The sequence below is a fragment of the Urocitellus parryii genome, chromosome 9 (assembly GCF_045843805.1).
Source record: "Urocitellus parryii isolate mUroPar1 chromosome 9, mUroPar1.hap1, whole genome shotgun sequence".
Taxonomy (NCBI): domain Eukaryota; kingdom Metazoa; phylum Chordata; class Mammalia; order Rodentia; family Sciuridae; genus Urocitellus; species Urocitellus parryii.
The window spans coordinates 64,568,950-64,587,789 of NC_135539.1; the positions used below are offsets into that span (position 1 = coordinate 64,568,950).

General features: G+C 36.3%; 1 protein-coding gene across 2 annotated transcripts in view; it reads left to right on the forward strand.

Moving 5' to 3' along the window:
* Armc3 (armadillo repeat containing 3) overlaps positions 1-18,840 on the forward strand; it is an 88,663-nt gene that overhangs the window by 38,000 nt on the left and 31,823 nt on the right. For both annotated transcript variants that reach the window (XM_026401199.2, XM_026401200.2), the window contains exons 8-10: positions 1,729-1,881; positions 1,983-2,088; positions 17,943-18,192. In XM_026401199.2, coding sequence (XP_026256984.1) covers positions 1,729-1,881; positions 1,983-2,088; positions 17,943-18,192 — 509 coding nt within the window. The remainder of the gene's footprint in view (positions 1-1,728; positions 1,882-1,982; positions 2,089-17,942; positions 18,193-18,840) is intronic.

Below are 18,840 nucleotides of genomic sequence, written 5' to 3' on the forward strand. Positions count from 1 at the left end.
ATACTTGAGATTTAAGTATTAACCGCAGCTTTTTTTTTTTTTTTTTTTTTTTATGAAACACAGTTCTGACCTGCCTGAATTCTAATGTTAAATGAAAGGAGCAAGGGATTAAAATGATAGGATTACAGGACATGGTTCATGATTGGTTTAAGATGAATGAGCAGCAGTGTTAGTAACTTAGCCTGTGTCAGTTTGGGCCAGATTGCCTGGTATACATCTGTGCATCAGATGAGCAAAGGCAAAATTGATTTGCAAATAGGGGTCCATCAGACTGTGATACTTCTGTGAAAAGGGGTGATCATTTTTGGTATCACTATTGAAGGAAAGGAAAAATCATAACTTTAAAATGGAAACCTAGTTGCTGTTAATGTCTGAAAATCTTTCTGGAAAAAAATAAGCTAATTAAAATATGTATAAGCAATGAATTAGTTCCATATGTAGAGACTGTAATATAAATTATTATCAGCAGTTTTGGCAGAGTTGCACATTCTAACAGAATATTCTCCTACATCTTCAGAGCACATATTCACATAAAGTTCTATTTTACTTATGAAAATTGAATGTATCAAAGGTTAATTTCACAAACTTTACAAAGGTAAGTAGTGGAGAATCAAGTATATCACAAAAGCTTTTTGAAGAAACTGGAGGTAATTTAGCAAGGAATTATTTGTAGATTTTTTTTTCTACACTAATCTCCAGTACCTCTTTATGGCTTTAGGGCTTTGTGTCCCTAAAAAGATAATAACTGATTTAGAATTAAGTAGGATAAAAAATGTTTTAAAGACATAATTAATGGAACACAAAATGAAAAATAAGTTCTAACTTAGTTTGATGCAATATTTAGTATAGTAATGAGACTGTCAGTTATTTTTTACAATATCAAACTAAGTCAAAAGAAAAAAATGTTTAGGGAACTAAAGAACCTTAAAAATTCTTTCTCTTCAGGCTGGGGATGTATCCCAGTGGTACAGTGCTTGCCTACCACACATGAGGGTCTGAGTTTGATCCAGGACTCAAAAAATAAATATATCTAGTGTCTAATAATGTGAGGAATATCACAATATGACTATAGAATCATAAATTTATTTTCAAATAAAGAAATATTTTAATATATTTTAATTGTGCTAATTTATCAATGAAATAGTTGTTTCAATTTTTGCTAGTTAAGCATGTATTGTAATTTGAGAAAAAGATGATTATGAGTTTTTGATATAAGACTGTAACGTGCTTAAGACTCAGGAACATATTCCAGCTCTGATTGCTACTCCCCTGCCCTTGACTGTGCTTCTCCTGAAGTCTTGGGCATCCAGCCCACCAGTTTCTACATTATATGCATTCTTCAGATATTGGGTTTTGTATTTAAAATAACCATCAAATAAATAGGCTCTTGTTGTTAGTGAGAAAACACAGTATGTGAACAATATTAGCATGTGCTTGGTGTTAAATAAGTGCCTGCTGTATCTAATAACTCACCTCTTCCTTATTACAGAATTTTCTTTGCCATGGTATTGATATACATCATTTAAGGGAACAAGAGGGAAAGGTAGCATCCGTGACTCATTTTGTATGATCACTTTGTTCTAAAGGTTAAGTAGTTTTATATTTTGTTTAATTTAGAGTCTGGCACTATAGTTAGCAAACAGTTGGTATTGCTTGGAATTAGTAGTAATACTTGCATATTTTTTTGCAGTCAAATTCTGATTTTTTTTTCCTTTTGGTTTCTGAAAGCTGAAAATAGGAAACTTTTTCATGAACTTGAGGTTGAAAAGTGCCTGGTAACCCTTTTGGGTTCTGAAAGTGATGGAACTAAAATTGCTGCTTCCCAAGCTATTTCAGCAATGTCTGAGAATTCAAGCAGCAAAGATTTTTTCAATACTCAGGGTAAGCAAACTTGAAACAAGCATTTAGAACTTTTTTAGTTTACCATAGTCTAGTGTAGATGAACATTTTTAAAATCTCTTTTTGCCTTTCTTTATCCATAGGGATCCCACAGTTAGTTCAGCTGCTCAGAAGTGACAATGAAGAGGTGAGGGAGGCCTCGGCCCTGGCCCTGGCAAACCTGACCACTTGCAATCCTGTCAATGCCAAGTAAGTGCAAAACTGCTGCTGGACCCCGACTTGTCAAGGATATTCCATGATCTAAGTTGTCTTAGTTTTAATATTTTAAGATAGTTACATGTTTTTTTCAGAGAGATCATCTTACATTATTCTTCCTGATCCCTTATGAAAATAGAATCATCAGATTGGCCTGTTTTTCCAAAGATATTACAAAATCTCAGCTAGGAATTTCCAAGTTTGTTGGGGAAACATGCTGGGCATTCATTTCAGGCACCAGGCTAACTCTTGTAGATGATTCTGGTGCAAGAAAATGTGGACAGTGCTGGAACTATCAGCACAGACAATGACCTGGAAACATTTGATAAATCCATAAAAATGTAAAAGATCCATTTTGAAAGAAAAATGTAAGCATTAGAAAAGTATAGAAGCATTTTTAAAAGTCAATTAAGAGGAACATATTATAGACAAATGCCATGAAGAATGTTTGCGGGGCAGGAATGTCCTCTGTATTATGAGCACTGAGGTTTGTGATTTATATTCAACTTAAAAATTAATGATCAGGGCTGGGGATGTAGCTCAGTTGGTAGAATGCTTGCCTCACATGCACAGGGCCCTGGGTTCAATTCAATCCCCAGCACCACACACAAAAAATAATAATCATTATCAAAGTAACCCATCAACAAATGAGGAAACTGAGATTCTGCATGCTTACCTAGTTTTCCTGGATGCACATGTTCACCAAATAGCTGAGCTGGAAATTCAACCCAAATGTGTCAAATTGTAAAGTCTGATCTTTCCTCTATAGAATATAAGATTGCCTTAGAAAACAGGAAGAATTTTTTGAAGGCAACTTTCATAAATAAAATAATTATTTGCCCTCCTTACATCTCATTTGCTATGTGAGTTAACTTTCATTTATTATTGTTTTGTGACACAGTGACTAAGATTACCTTCTCCTAACCTGAAATGCATCCTTCTCTTCCCCCATTCAACCTATTTCTCAACCTTTCTTTCCCTTTCTCTACTCCCACACAAATATTTTATAAGGCCTTAATGGAATGACTAAAATTCTAACAAAGCCTGATTTTTTAAAAATAGCAGAAATGTATAGCATCAAAATGAAACTGTGCTCTTTTGTCAGCTACAATCTTTGACATAATAATTTCCTAAATTAAGGGTCCCGATTATCTCTGTGAAAGCACATAAATTTCTAGAATATTGAGTCGTAGGAAGTAGTAATTTGAAGATAGCATATTCTGTAATTTTTCCAGAATAGTCATGCCACTACCAAAAATCTTACAGTGACACTAAAACATTTTTATCTCTAGTCCACTTAGATTTATATATTATCTAAAATTCTTAATAGGCCCCTCGAGTGTATAGATGCCTTGATTTGATGTGAGTTTGTCTGGCTTATATCACTTCACAGTTTTGTATAAAATCACAGACAATTAGGTTGGTAGGTAGTTCTAAAAGGGCTGGCTTCAGACTTTCTCTTTCAATTTAATTATCTATGTCACAGATTTTTGTCCTCTGACTTTATGTTCCATTTCTTCAACATAGAAAGGTCAATTAGGACTGAACAGTGACTAACCTCTCTCTCTCTACTATAGTCAACTTTAGTTTTGTAATTTGCTGTTATTCTTGTTAAGTTTTTTTTTCCTCTCGTTAAATTTTAATTGCAGCTTTTTAAACCTATTATATACTGTCCATTCCTTTTTTATTTATTTATTTTCTAGTTTGTAATTGGTAAGGGGTTCCCTGGATGTTCGTTGAGGTCTATAAGAGTTTTTACTTTGAACTAAAAAGTACTGAAAATAAATGTTTTTGAGGAGTCAGATTTGACATGTTCTGCCAAAAGCTAAAGACTGGAGTAAAAAGATCCCAGAGGAATGAGCACAGATAAGCCACATTATCAATCCTTCCAGCAAACCTCCCCAAGTATTAATTACTAAAGCCAGACACAACCACGGTGACAACACAGATGACTGGTTTGTTTTAAATAGAAAATGTTTCTACTCAAATAAAAAAAAAAAAAAACCTGTTAAGCTCAGCATGGTTGAGTGTTTCCAGCCTCCCCTTTAAGAATAGGCTACTGAATCCTCTTCCCCAGCAAGCACCGCAGCTTTGCTGCTAGGGTACTTGGAACCAGGGTTTCCCAATTGCTTTTCTGTGGTATATATAGTAAAGGAAGAAGGTAAAATCTCAGAGCTAAGTCCTCTGTGTGCATTTGGTAGCTATTTGGGTATCTGATATTCTATAGCCTAATTTTAAAAAATGTACTTAAGCACTGTATATACCAGTTGGGGGTATGTTATAGCTTAACTTGTCTCCTAAACGCCCATCTTGAAATGAATTTCTAACTCTTGAACTCAGTCAGGGCTGCTTCTAGAATTGGATGTTCATTTCACGAATTGAGCAATCACTGGTGTGTTATAATACATGATATTGGTGTAATTTCCTTTATGTAATGGGTTTGGGCCAAGAAAGTGGTAGGAAAGACTAAACTTTCTAAATTAAAAAAAATCAGCCAGAGGAAGGAGAAACATACTTTGTGATGTTTCTTTGTGAAATTGACAAATGCTTTTTTTCTTTTAATTAAAATGCTTTTATAATTTAAAAATAGTATTTTATAGTTTGGGAAAATTAATTTGTCATTTAATACATTTGGTCTCACATTTTCAGGCATCTTGATTCTTATGTCAAGAGTGGCATGACAATGAGCAATGATGAATAAATAGCAGACCATCCCCACCCCTTTGAGGAAGGTTTTTGACTTTAAAACCTTAACTGGTACCCAAGGTCTTACCTATTGATGGTATTCTCTGTGAATAAGCCTTCTTATGTCCAGCTTTCTGGACATTTCAAATTTTACTTGTTCCATGACTAAAGCTTTAAAATTTTTGCAATGAATTTGAATTAGCATCTTCTAAAATCCTTCCTCCCACCCTTGTGACTGACCATACAGCTTTGGAGAGGAGGTTTAGGAACATCATTATAAGTGGTCCTCACAATGTTCTCAGGGCTCTTTAAGGACCATGGGACCTTGGGCCTCATTTACTAGGTGCAGCTTGTGGGTGGCGTCCCTTGGGGATGCAGGTTGACCTCTATTGACAGGCTGTCAGTTGTTAGTTTTCACTGCTGCATGTGTATCTGGTTGGCAGAGCCTCTACTGTCCTCCCAGCCAAGATCCCCTTCAGATCCCTTCCTTTCTGTAAGTTAAAGGCTTGGCCCCCAGGTAACCAGCGGTATCTAATTTTATATAAAAGTCATTAAGGAGAACCTGAACATACTTTGGCTTCTCAGAGGCCCTCTCTGCCCAACCTCCACTAGAGTTCTCATATATGTCATGGATATAGGAAGCTCCCAGGTAGTTGGGTTATGCATAAATAAGATTGTAGTTTAAAAAATTATTAACAAGGGCTGGGATTGTGGCTCAGCGGTGGAGCGCTCACCTAGCACGGGTGTGACCCAGGTTTGATCCTCAGCACCACATAAAAAATAGGGGCATTGTGTTGTGTCCATCTACACCTAAAAATATATATATTAAAAAAATTATTAACAAACACAAATCCCTTTACTTACAAATAAGCTAATATTGTGGAGTAAACATTAAGATATATTCTGGAAGTGCATTCAAATTCCAAGAGTGCTTTTCTGCCCTCTTGCCTGGGATGCTCTTTTCCAGACAGCCTACAGCTCTTTCTCTCACCCCTCCAAGTCACTGTTCCAAGAGTCACCTTGGCAAAGAGGACTACTGTGAACACAGTGTTTAAAATTGCACCACAAACACACATACTCTTTTTTTTTTTTTCAAGTATCAGGAATTTAACCCAGGGACATTTAACCATTGAACCATATCCCCAGCCCTTTTTTTATATTTGGAGACAAGATCTTGCTAAGTTGCTAAGGCCTTGCTAAGAGTCTGAGACTGTCTTTGAACTTGAGATCCTTGGGGCTGGGATGCAGGGAGCCACTGCACCCTGCTTACACTTATATTCTTAATCCTCCTTTCCTGCTACCTTTTCCTCAGACTTATTATTTCTAACATACTATTTAACTCACCTACTTTGTTATTACTTATTTTCTGTAGCACCATCAGCATCCATATCTTTTTCTATTTAATTCACCAATACATCCCAAACATGTAAAGTAGTGCGCATCCCACAGTAGGTATTTTGGGGAAAATAGGTTTACATAAAAAAAAATGCAACCAAATGCAAAAAATAGAGGAAAAAACAGGGAGTCCATTTCAAAGTCTAAGACATCCAGCAATGCCCATGACTTAAAATAATCAGTGTTGTTTTACTGTAATTTGGATCACAAAAAGAACAGTGGGGAAATAGTGGTTTACCTCTAAGAGACTTCTATCAATAGTTTTCATTCTTTATCATCTGCAGAATAAAGGTTTGTGGGGAAAAATATGATAAGACAATGAACAAGAATGAAAAACCTTAATTGAAAGCATTGTAGAGAATGATAACAGTTACGTTCATTTAATAGAAGTGAAAGGAGAAAGTAAAATTATTTTTAAATGAGTAAATTAAGAGTGAGAAGATAAAAACAGTCCCCATCTAAAGGAACAGATGAAAATGGAAACCAAGAAGCAATAATGAGTTTTATATAAACATGTGATCCATTTAGTTAACTTGGACACAGATGTCCTTTCTTGGTACAACACTAATCTATTTGACAACGCTCACTGTGTAATACTTTTTGGAATAAAAAGCTATTAATTTTTGAAATAGGAAGTATTATTTGGGGCTGAATTTCATGTTGTGTTTACCCTGTACACTTCTATCCAATTAATCATATCAAAATTTCATATTATTTATGCAAGTACTGAGAGAATTACTCATGGTTTACATCCTTCTGAGGAGCCAATCCTACATGTGAGGTATTTTAAACTATTAATTTATAACATCGCTGCCATCTGTTGGAGCTGATCAGAATTAGTTTTTAAAGTCATTTTAAGAATGAATAGTTTAGTGTTTTTAATTTTCCTTTGCCAGTGTTACTAAATTTGGCCATTAGTAAACTATGACAAGTTAGAAAATGAGTGTAAATATAGGCAGGATATTTTTCAAAAGATGCAACTATTTTAGAAAATAAGATGCAATGAATAAAATAAAAATATAAAAAGTAACAGTGACAATCCTTTTGAAACTTTTGTAAGTGAAAACTGGTTTTGCTATAAGTAAATGTATAACTAAGATTCTACTGATTATACATAATAAATGTGTTAGATCATATTAACCCTAATTCTTCATACTTATTCTATGTTATCTCACTGAAGAACTGGGTGATTTCCTTAAATCTTAGAGACCATTTTATCTCCATTTCCTTATTTATTATTTTTTATACTCTTTCTTACTTTCCACAATAGCAGTGACCCAAGAAAGTTCTAAATGGTAGCATATATAATTGCTACTTAAAAAAAAAATGATTGATTGATTGCTGGGCCACTGCCAAGCCTCCATAATATGGGAGACAAAGAGCTCTTCTCTAGGGACTGTCCTGCCATTGTGTGACCTATGGCCAGAACCACACAAAGGAAGTGATGACATGAGTAGGGAGTATACCCCAAAGGGACTCATGAAATCCACAGAATGCCCCCAAATTATATGGATGTGTGTTTGAGTGCTTTGGAACTTTCTGAATGTCTTCATTATAAATGAATGTCCTTATCATATATGGATGATCTGTTATTTCATATCATCAGTATTAAAAATTCTCTTTACTGACATAAAAATAAAGACTAAAGAGTTTTCATGCCCATTAGAATTATTCATGGAGTATCAAGCCTATGAAAGCCATATAGCTTATAGGAAACATGTAAAGAGTATCCCACATTCAGAATTTTATATGGTATTTCATAAGTCAGAACCTCATATCAGGAAAAGCCAGTGCTGCACTTACTCACAGTGACCAAACTCTTGAATGGTCACCAGTACTGTTGGGGAAGACGGGGTCTTAAGGGATCACTACCCATTGTGTGTACAGAGAGCATTTGCCAATCCCCCACCCATTCTCGCCCCTTTAAATAAAGGAAGGAAATGTATTTTTGTATTGTTTTTTATCATTTCTTTTAACTTGTAGATTTTGGACCAATGCTCATTCCTTGCCCACATTTTACTGTGGAATGAGAACTGTGAGGCAGAACCAATGAAGGTCACTTTGAAAGGAAGTGGGGGGGGGAAGCTCTCTCGAAGTTGGCAAAACACTAAGTTTCTCTTCTCCCTCTCCATCCGTTTGCAGGAAAGGGTGATATAAATCCCTTTGAAATGGCTAAATATGTGTACTACTACCCTTTGAAAAATAAATTTTAACTCCAGGTGCCTAGATCATTCCTCTGGGCCAACACTCAGGTTCACTGAGAGCAAGTAACCTTGTTAGTTGGAGTACTTTCTTTTAAGGCAACATTGACCACAGAAAAAATACGCGAAAAGTGCAAACTCACATTATAGACCTGATGCATAGGTTGGACCTGATGCCAAAGATGTGCAGTTATTGTCTTTGTCGCCCAGGATATTTCCTAAGAAAGATGCTTTCCGCAGAGCTCAGGTTTGCCCGGCTTGCGCAGCAAGAGGAACCGCGTCTTCATAGTGACCCCTAGTGGCCGTTCTGGGGGAAGTTGGGGGAGGGGCAAGAAGCAATGGCAGAGTCGCTGTATCTCAATGAAACTCACACCAATTTAATTCGAGACACCACGATGATAATATTTTAAAAAACATGATCTGGGAAACATTTTATTGTGATGATTTTCAAGAGGAGAGATGCAACTGCTAAGTATATATTAATAGATGTTTTCTAAGGTAGAGTCATTTCAAAATGTTTTGACACCTTCCTTGTATGGGCAGATGAATATCTGCTGTGCTATATGACCACATAAGACAAATATAATACATTCGAACCACATTAATAAATCTAATTGCTATCACAGTTTCCCTAGGGTTGATATTTGCTATTGATTCTATATAATAGAAAAGATAATTTGGTTAAAATTCTTATTAACGTAACTTTGTTATAAAATTCTAGATCCTTTGAATTAGTGTGTTCACAATGTGTCTTGTCACATAAAGAGAGCTAGTTTTAGGAAGTTCCATTTGTACAAAGAATGATTTAACTTTTTATTATTAAGAATGAGACTTCAAATAATTTAAAGTATACTTTAAAAGTCCTTTGGGATTTTAGAGATAAAATAGATGAAAACCATCTTCATATTAATCTTGTGTTATTCCATCATTATTTCCATCCAACTTTACTGCTGATGCTTTTCATTTCTACTCCTTAAAAACTAGATTCCTCTCTGATAGTCTTGTTATTACATTGATTATATTTGATTGAAAACAAACACTGATTTCAAAAACATGCGAAATGAAAATATAAACTTTGCAATAAATAGTTGACTCCATATCCCCGTTTGGGGTCAGCTGATTCCTCCTAAACCTTAACAAATAGTTCGAATTTGATTAACTTCCAGCTTTGTGAGGCTCGGAAAATCTCATAAAATGTTCAATTAGAAAATCATCTGTGTGATTTTTGTAATCTACAGAACAAAGACTGATATCTGCATACCATCATTTTAAAGTTCCTGGTACTTTTGGGTTTAATTTCTAGCATTACTGATTTTCAGAGGAAATGATCAGTTTGGATATCTTATATTGTGTGATCCTCTCGCTTTTAGTTGGAAGCATACTTGAGCATATATGTACATTTATTTTTATTCACCCTTAATGTGTGTTGGGGGTGGAGTCAGAAGAAAGGGAACCTAGGGCCTCACGCATACTAGGCAAGTATTCTATTACTGAGTATACTAATTATGGTAGTATTCAAACTACCATAGGCCAACAGTCCTGTTTCTGTTTTTTTATTTTCCTGAAAACACTGTGCTTGTTAATAGCTAAGCAATTGATAAATATAAAATGATAATGGATTGAAAGTCAAAAGACCCTGCTTTTAATCCTGTGTCAATTTATTAACTTGCTTCATGAACAAGTTTTAATCTGTCTGAATTTTATCTTTCTTGTTATTAAATAAAAACCTCCAAAGGATCCTAGATTATTACCCCACTATTTTGTGCATCTAAATGATTTTCCTCGATGTAGCATTGGATTCTAGAACTCAGCTTCCAGTAGGGGGTGGAGGGAATCCCTGTCTGGCTTTTTCACTGTGTCTCAGATTCACCTACTAACCTAGATGTCTTTTGTAATCAGTTCACCATTCTCTGGGGGTTCTTCACGTGCTAGGTTGCTCTAGCTGTAGGAGCACAGTAGGGAAGGGGACAAATGTTCCATGAAGCTGATTTCATCAAGCTTACATTTTAGTCAGGGAGAGACAATACACAGGTCACTCTCAATGGTAATATCAGAAGTGATAGCAGTATAAATAAAATAGAGCAGCACAGTGTCATAAAAAGGGACATGAAAGGGTCTTCAAAGAGGTCTTAGGGAATGACATGGAGCTGGTCAAGGAAGCGCTCTCTGAAGAAAGATATTTGAGCTGATGAGAATAAGCCAGTCCTGGGCCAGGGATATAGCTCAGTGCTAGAGATTTTTTATTTTCTGTCAAATTAGCATATTCACCATCCTTATTATTTTAGTTAAGAAAATCAACAACATGGTATCTCTCATTTCTTTGGGATTGTGTCTTTTGCCATCTATAGATAATGGGTAAATAAGCTACAGAGGTCACTGAATATGAATATCCTAAACCCTAACCACAATTCCTGTTTTATTAGGAGACAAGTCATCCATGTGAAGTGAAGAGAGTTGTTTTTCCTGATGGCAGGTAGTTAATTGCTGGCAGAGCAATCTAGCTTTTGAAACCAAGGGGAGCATGTAGGGAAATGAAGAATTGTGATTGAACAGATAGGTCAATAAAGACTCCGTGTTACTCCGTGTAAGGAAATTACATTTGATTTCCCCAGACTTTGATTGACTGCCTCAGAATCAGTAACAAAAACACCTGTGCTATTTTTGGAAAGACCAGATTAACAAGACTAGTCTCTTTCTGGTTCTTTTGGAGAAGCCACAATGCCAGAGGAGGTAAAACATAAAAGAGCATTCTGGAAGTCTCAAATCATATCTGCTAACGCCCATCAATACATGTAAAATAGCACTTTTTTTTTTTTTTTGTACTTGGGAGCCCAGGGGTACTTCATCATTGAGCTATACCCACAGCCATTTTTCATTCTTTTTTCTTTTTTGAGACAGGATCTCCCTAAAATGCCTAGGCTGCCTTGAGCCTGTGATACTCCTGACTAACCTTCCTAAATATCTGAGATTACAGACAAGCACCAGTATGTCGGGGGGGGGGGGGGGAGGGTTCAGATATTTCTTAGAGGTTTTGTTTGTTTGTTTGTTTTGCATTTTTCTTATTTTGCTATAGAAGTCAAAACAGTTTTGACTGGGGTTATATTTTACCTTAATAATTATGTGTTATTTTAAAACCCTTCATTTAAAGCATTTACCTGCAGTTAATTGTGATTCTCTCCCTTAATAGTAAAAAGAAAAAACAACAAAAACAAACCCCCCCAAAAAAAAATTCTTTAAATCATATTTCTTTAAAAAGGGAGAGATTCTCTTGGCCAGTTTTGTCAGTCCTGGAGTTGAGCCAGAGTTTGAGGGCACACATCCCACCATTCTGCAGCTATGGGGCTACAGTCAGGTGATGGCTGCTTTGGGCCCTGAAAGTGACCAATTTAGCAAACACACCCCACTTCTGGGATCTTTGCCTTTGTTGAAAAGCTGGCTGAAACAAGAGTCAGGAATCCTGTTCTCCACATTCCAAATCTAGAGGGGCCAACCAGGAGACCTGCTTATCATATTGGACAGGGTTCAACCAATGCTGATTTACTGTCAGCCAGCAAGGGTTAAAAATGCCACCTCTGAATTGCCACTACACATGCACCTTTCCTGACCACTTGCAGCACGTCTTGCCACCAATATGTCTTCCTCAGTGTGACAAAACTCTCAGAGACATTTGAAAAAGTCATGCTGGTGGGAATGGTTGTAATCACTGTTAACAAACAAGGTTCTTATTGCCAATATTACCATCTGTTCCATCGGGTTCCACATATTACCCTGTATGTGGGCTCTGTTAAACAGATTTCCGTACTACCCAAGGTCACCCTTGATTCATGTAACCAGCCTTTACAGATGGGTCGAATGTGAATCTCAAAACTGCAGCAAAAATCCAGTTCCAAGAGATACCAAATGGTGTCACCTGATGACACCCTCAGAGTCAACAATGTTTGCAAATTCAAAAAAGAGGCATCCCTCCATATATGAATTAAATATATTCCTAAGATCCATAGTGCAAACTTTCGTTTATGGAACTTCACTTAAAAATTACCCAAAATTACGGGAGAAGCATTAAGGATGGGGAAGAAACGAACCAATTTCAAAGACAGCTGTAAGTGATAAAAGTGGAGATCCTGATTTTGTTGGATCATATTCTTTCTTTGGAACTTAAAGCTGAGCAAAGCACCTTCCCCCCTCACTCCTCTTTAACGCATGCAGAGGTTTTTCTTCACTCACCTTGAGTTAATTTAGGTCAATTAAAGTATTTTGATCTTCTCAGAACTAGAGATATAAATAAATATCAAATATTGTCTCTAAGAAGTACTACCAGATGTAGGCAAATCCCAGAGGAAGGGTCAGTGATGGTTATGGGCAGCTGCAGAGAAAGGGAGAGTTACACAGGAACTGAAGAGGGAACTAAAGGCAGAAGTACAAGAGGGATAGGGAAGGGTATTTCAGACAAAGTGAACACGAGTGCAAAGACAGCCACGAAATAGCACAGTATATTTCAGTGAGCTATTGACTCACTGACTCATTTGTGTAATTGAATTTCTCCTCAGGAGCCATTCTGTGAATTGTTTTTATTTTTTGTACCAGGGATTGAACTCAGGGATGCCTAACTACTGAGCCACGTCCCAGCCCTTATTTTTTATTTTGAAACAGGGTCTCATTAAGTTGCTAGGTTCTCAATAAATTGCTGAGGCTGACTTTGAACTTGTGATCCTCCTGTCTCAGCCTCCCAAGCTGCTGGGATTATAGGCATGCACCACCACACCCAGCTGCAAATGTTTTTTCATTGTGGGGCTTTGGGATGTGAAAGACTGCTTAATTGCTCAATTCTAACCCATAACAAATGCAGTAAAATAATATTTTTAAATTGTTACTTTTCTCTGATTATGCCAAAACAATTTTTTTTTTTTTTGGTAAGGTACTAGGGATTCAACCCATTAGCACTTTATCACTGAGTAGATTTCCAGCCCTTTTTATTTTTCATTTTGAAACAAGGTCTCACTAAGTTGTTGAGGGTGTCACTAAATTGCTGAGGCTGGCTTTGAATTTGCAATCTTCTTGCCTCAGCTTCCCAAATTGCTGGGATCACAGGTGTGCACCCCATTGTGCCCCCCATTAAATATGATTTTTTAAACAAAAAGAAAAGTTCACATTTAGTAAACAAAGCCACTGAGCTCACCTTTAAAAAGAGACCAGTTTGGGGATCAAGTAATGTTTCCTTGGCCAGGCACCATGATACATACCCACAATCACAGCAACTCAGGGGGCTGAGGTAGGAAGACCGAAAGTTCAAGGCCAGTCTCAGTAACTAAGTGAGAACCTCAGCAATTTAGTGAGAATGTATCTCAAAATAAAAAAATGAAAAGGGTGAGGATGCAGCTCAGTAAAACACCTCTACAACCAAGAAAGGAAAAAAGAAAAAGAGAAGAAAAAAAAACAATCTCTTGAAAAAGACATTTGTATTGGACTATGAAAGTTGAATGGGAATTATCCAGTGGGAAGAGGATATCAGGAAGTGGGAAAAGCACATGGGAGTACTCTGAAGTGAGAAAGAGCCCAGCATATTGAAAGTCTCTGTGGAGGCCATATAATATATTTGGGGTTTATCCTGAGCAATGGGAAACCTTGAGTGTTTTAAGTAGAGAAGCAATATAATTACATTTGTGATTTTAAAAGATAGCTTTAGTTGTAAGATGGAGAAAGGACCAGGGTGGGGATGAGATTATAGGTGCTCCTCAACTTACAATGAGTATTCCTATAAATCCATTGTAAGCTGAAAGCATCTAAGTCCAAAATGTATTTAATATAGTAACTTTCTGTGCACTGTAGCTTAGCAACACAGCATCCTGCAGGTACCAGTTGTTTACTCTGATGATCATTTTGGCTGACTGGAAGCTATGGCTCATGAGTGATACTCAACATGGTGAGAGAGTACCTTACATTACTGACCTGGTAAAACATGCAAATGTGTGGTTTCTATTGAATGTACATTGCTTTCACAACATTGTGAAGTTGAAAAATCATAAATTGTAAGTCAGGGACAGTCTGTATTTAGAGTCTGTATTTAAAGAGGCTGTTGGATTAAATTTGGTAGAATGATGGACTGAGGAGTGAGATTTGAGAAAAAAATGGAAGAGGAAAATAGTCAGGACCCGGTAATAGATTGGATATATATGACATGTCAAACTTCATCTTTGTTTACATGTGTCACATGATGTAAACAGATATTTTTATACATTCCTAGATTTGCTTTTTAGGTTTGTTTTCAATTTACATTTTAAATCTTACTTGATTAAACTTCAACTGGATGGAGACTCATGATAGCAAATATCAGAAAATATTTTTAAATTATTTGTGGTGACATATGGCCCTATAATTCTGGATTTTATAACAAAGCTGTTTGACTTCTGTCCCATTCATTTGGATAATACTATACTACTTAGGAAACTGGAATGCTTTTAAATTGTGACAGTCTTCAGCCTGTTTCCCTATTAGAGGCAGAGAAAAATAAAATGATGTCTTTAGCTTGAGAGAAACAAAATTAAGGCAATTATTTTTGGTAAAAAGTGCAAGTTCTGCACTTTTTCTATGAATGAAATTAGTTTCCTTAGGTGAGAACAATAGTTTAATTTTCTATGATTAAGTTAATTTCAGGTGTTCTTTTTTCAGACTTAGAGCTGGACATAGCAAATGAGGGACAGATAATGTGCAGATAATGCCGGTGGTTCTTCCAAGATGTGAAGGCAGGATTTGTCTTCCTGTGCTGGCTTTTATGTCAATGTAATAAAAGCTATCTTCCCTGTGTACTAGAATCTTTGGGTTTTTAAACAGCTAGATTTTTATGTACTTCCCTTTACTGCCTCCATAAAGAGCAAAGAAAAGAGCAGAATGCAGAGATATGGAGCAATGCAAAATGTGTCTTCATGCAGGAGAAGGAAGGCAAAATCAATGCAGCAGTCTGAGAAATCTGTCAAACCTGATAGAAATTCCTGTATTTGACCCAGTAATTCTTAGTTTCTTGGTTTCAAGAGAAACTAGAATGATGGGGTGTGATCCTACATACTCATTGAATTTTCCAAAATCTCTTGGATGCACATAAAAGACAAAGCCTTTGAGGACTTATTTGGTATGCATGTTCTTAAAATACTTCTGACTTCTATCACAGAAGCCGTCGAAATACCTCCATTGTGTGCTCTTTCTGAACTTTCCAAGATGTTTTAAAAAGTGAATATTGTCAAAGAGAAAAAAAAAAACAACCCTGTCACTTGATAAAGGATGGCATTTTGGCCAAGGCATGTTTATGATGATTAAAAAATATAAAGTATATGATTTAAGGGACTGATTGCATTAGGTGCCTGAAAAGTTACTCAAAAGGGAAAATGATCTCTGAAAATATTTAAATATATATTAGTTAGAAAATATACAGAATTTAAAATTCCAGGGACTGGGAGTGTATCTCAGTAGTAAAGCACATACTAAGCATGTTCGAGGCCCTAGATTTTATTCCCAGAAACAACAGTGGTCTTGCTATAAGTATCTAAAATTCAGTGTTTTAACTGTAAAATATAACTTGAAAAAATATGAGAAGTTTCTGGTAAACTAAAAAATTAGAAACTAAAAATTTTTCCTTATTCATAAGACCAAATGATCACTATGTCAATTAATAATAGGAGAGAGAATTAAAAGTGAAACTATCTTAACGAATGTTTATTTTATCAGAGAATTAAAAGTGAAATTGTCTTTTTTAAAATACTTATTTCTTTAGTTTTTAGGTGGATACAGTATCTTTATTTCACATTTATGTGGTGCTGAGAACCAAACCCAGCACCTCACGCACGCTAGGTGAGCGTGCTACCACTTGAGCCACATTCCCAGCCCAAAAGTGAGATTATCTTAACAAGTGTTTATTTTGTCCCCTGGGAAAGGAAACTGAATGCTAGCCCTTGGGCTATCACAGTAAGATGCAGGGTCTTCCAACATTTTATACAAAACAAGTAAACATTGGTTATATAACAGTCAGACAAAGTTTAATTTTAAGAAACATCTTTCTAGAGAAAGAAAAGAAGATATCACAAGAATGGTTGGTAACTATACACTAAGGCCTGGAGAAATGGAATTAGGCTTTGCTTAACCTTGGGATCAGTACGGTGTGTTTGATGGAATCGGACTGATGGACTGGTATACATAAGCCAGAGTGGGAAGTGGCCCTTCAGAGCCAACACCAATGGAGTCCGTCATTCTCCAGAGCTGCCTTCCCAGCCCATGGCATTCCTGTCCAACCCTGTTGTCCAGCTTCCTTCCACACCAGTTTGTGCCAGAATCACAGCCTCCCTTCACCATGGGCTACCAGTCTCTTTACCAGGATCTTAATTGCCATTGGCTCTCTTAGGGACAATTGTTATAACTTCCATTCTTGAGGTCTCCAATCCTCACAATCAGCCAATTTAAGTGACAGTGCCAAATTAAATGCCTCAGAATGCAGAGTGGTGGCTTAAATCATGTAGTCTCACCTTTTTTTTTTTTTTTTTTTCAGTTTTGGTTATTATGTGACCTTAAATGGAAAAAAAAATGTGTAAAATGTAAACTTAAAAGAGTTGTTCATATTATTGGAATTTTTATGATCTTGATGATCTCTATTAACATGATGATTAAAGTGGATTTTTTAACACATGATTCTGGGTCTTCATTTAAAACCAGGATGCTCTGTATATCTTATTGTTTGAACAGCTTGATCTCATTGCTTGAACATCATCTATTTAAAGCAATTCCAAATATTAAAGAATCTAATTAAGGGGTCTCCCACTCATTAAATACTCTAATTTTCTTTTTTACTCTTTTGTGAGATTTTTAAAATGATTAAAATGCAGAGACCATAGAAAATACTATGTTCTTAAAAGACAGTTATTAAAGAGGTTTTCTAATTGTGAAAAGAATGTTAAGTTATTAATAGCTAACTGTAGCCCTTGGAATAGGAAATTTAAAAATTAAATGTACCTACATTCCTAAAATTATCTATAGCAACACCATGATCTTGATCTTTGACATTTAGTTTGTAAAATCAAAATTCATATGTAAAAAATTTGCTGGTTTTAACCATTTTAGCCTCTGCCTACAAATAACACTCTCATTCAAGAAAGGGAAGATGATCTAAAGAATTTTAATTTAAATCAGGAGTTTCTATGCTCCCTTATTTTCCCTATTTAAAGTTTTGTTTCCCCTAACAGTCTAATAGATTTTCTTTGAACAGAATTTCCCAGTCTTATAAGTATCACTGAGGAAAAAAATTAAAAAGTTTATTTAATAGAGTTCCTTACAAAGTAATATGCATATTTTTTCCTATAACCAAAACCTGTGGAAATAGAAAAAAAAAGGATTATTTTAATTCATTCACACCTGAAATTTTCCCAGACTCCGCTTACCACCGCACCTAATTCTGGGTTCATTGTATGACAAATTAATTTCTAAAATCGTCATTTCTGTGTGCATTTGCTGTATAAGCTTTGTTGAATGCTCCAAAGATCATTTTTTGAACTCAAATGAATCGCAATCGTTTCTCCCTCATTTACTCAGTGCTGCTGCTGAAGCCGACGGTATCGATCCACTGATAAACATCCTGTCTAGCAAACGAGAAGGAGCCATTGCCAACGCCGCCACCGTGTTAACCAACATGGCCATGCAGGAGCCCCTGCGCGCCAGCATCCAGGGCCGCGACATCATGCACGCCCTCCTGGGCCCGCTGCGCTCTGACAACCCGGTGGTGCAGAGCAAAGCCGCGCTCACCGTGGCTGCCACCGCGTGCGACGTGGAGGCTCGGACAGGGGTGAGACATTCATTCTGGTTTTCCTGCTCAGTACCTATTAGTGGATGCATTTGAAACATTTTCAAGTACGTGAGCCTTTCTGTGATTTAAGTCCTTTCATAACTGGAACACCACATTGAAAAAACAAGTTGGCATTTTGTGCAGTTTGGGGGTTGGTGGGTTTGTTGTTCTAAGCAGTGCTGAGCAATGAACCGAGGGCCTTGCACACTCTAGGCAGGCGCTCACAAGTTGGCATTTTTAAGTAAAGAAGGTGAGTAAATCCTAGCAACCCAGCAATTCTGTTTCTATGTGAGATTCTCTCACCTCTGCATACCAGGAAGCATTGTTTATAATATCTAAACAACTGGAAACAAATCATTTGTCCCAGTGTTAAGAGAACGGATGAATAAATTATGGTGTATTCACAAAATTGACTCTCATGTAGGTCAAAATGAAATCAACCACAGCTTGACATCAGCAGGAATGAATTCCATCAACCGGATGCTGAGTAAAGACAAGTGGTAGAAAACAATACTTACGATTCCGATGCAGCATTCAGAAATTTGCAAAGCTAAGCTCTATGTTGTTTAGGCATCCAAATATATAAGTTAAAATGATAAAGATAAGCAAGGTAATAATTAATCCCAAATTCAAGAAAATGGTTGCTCT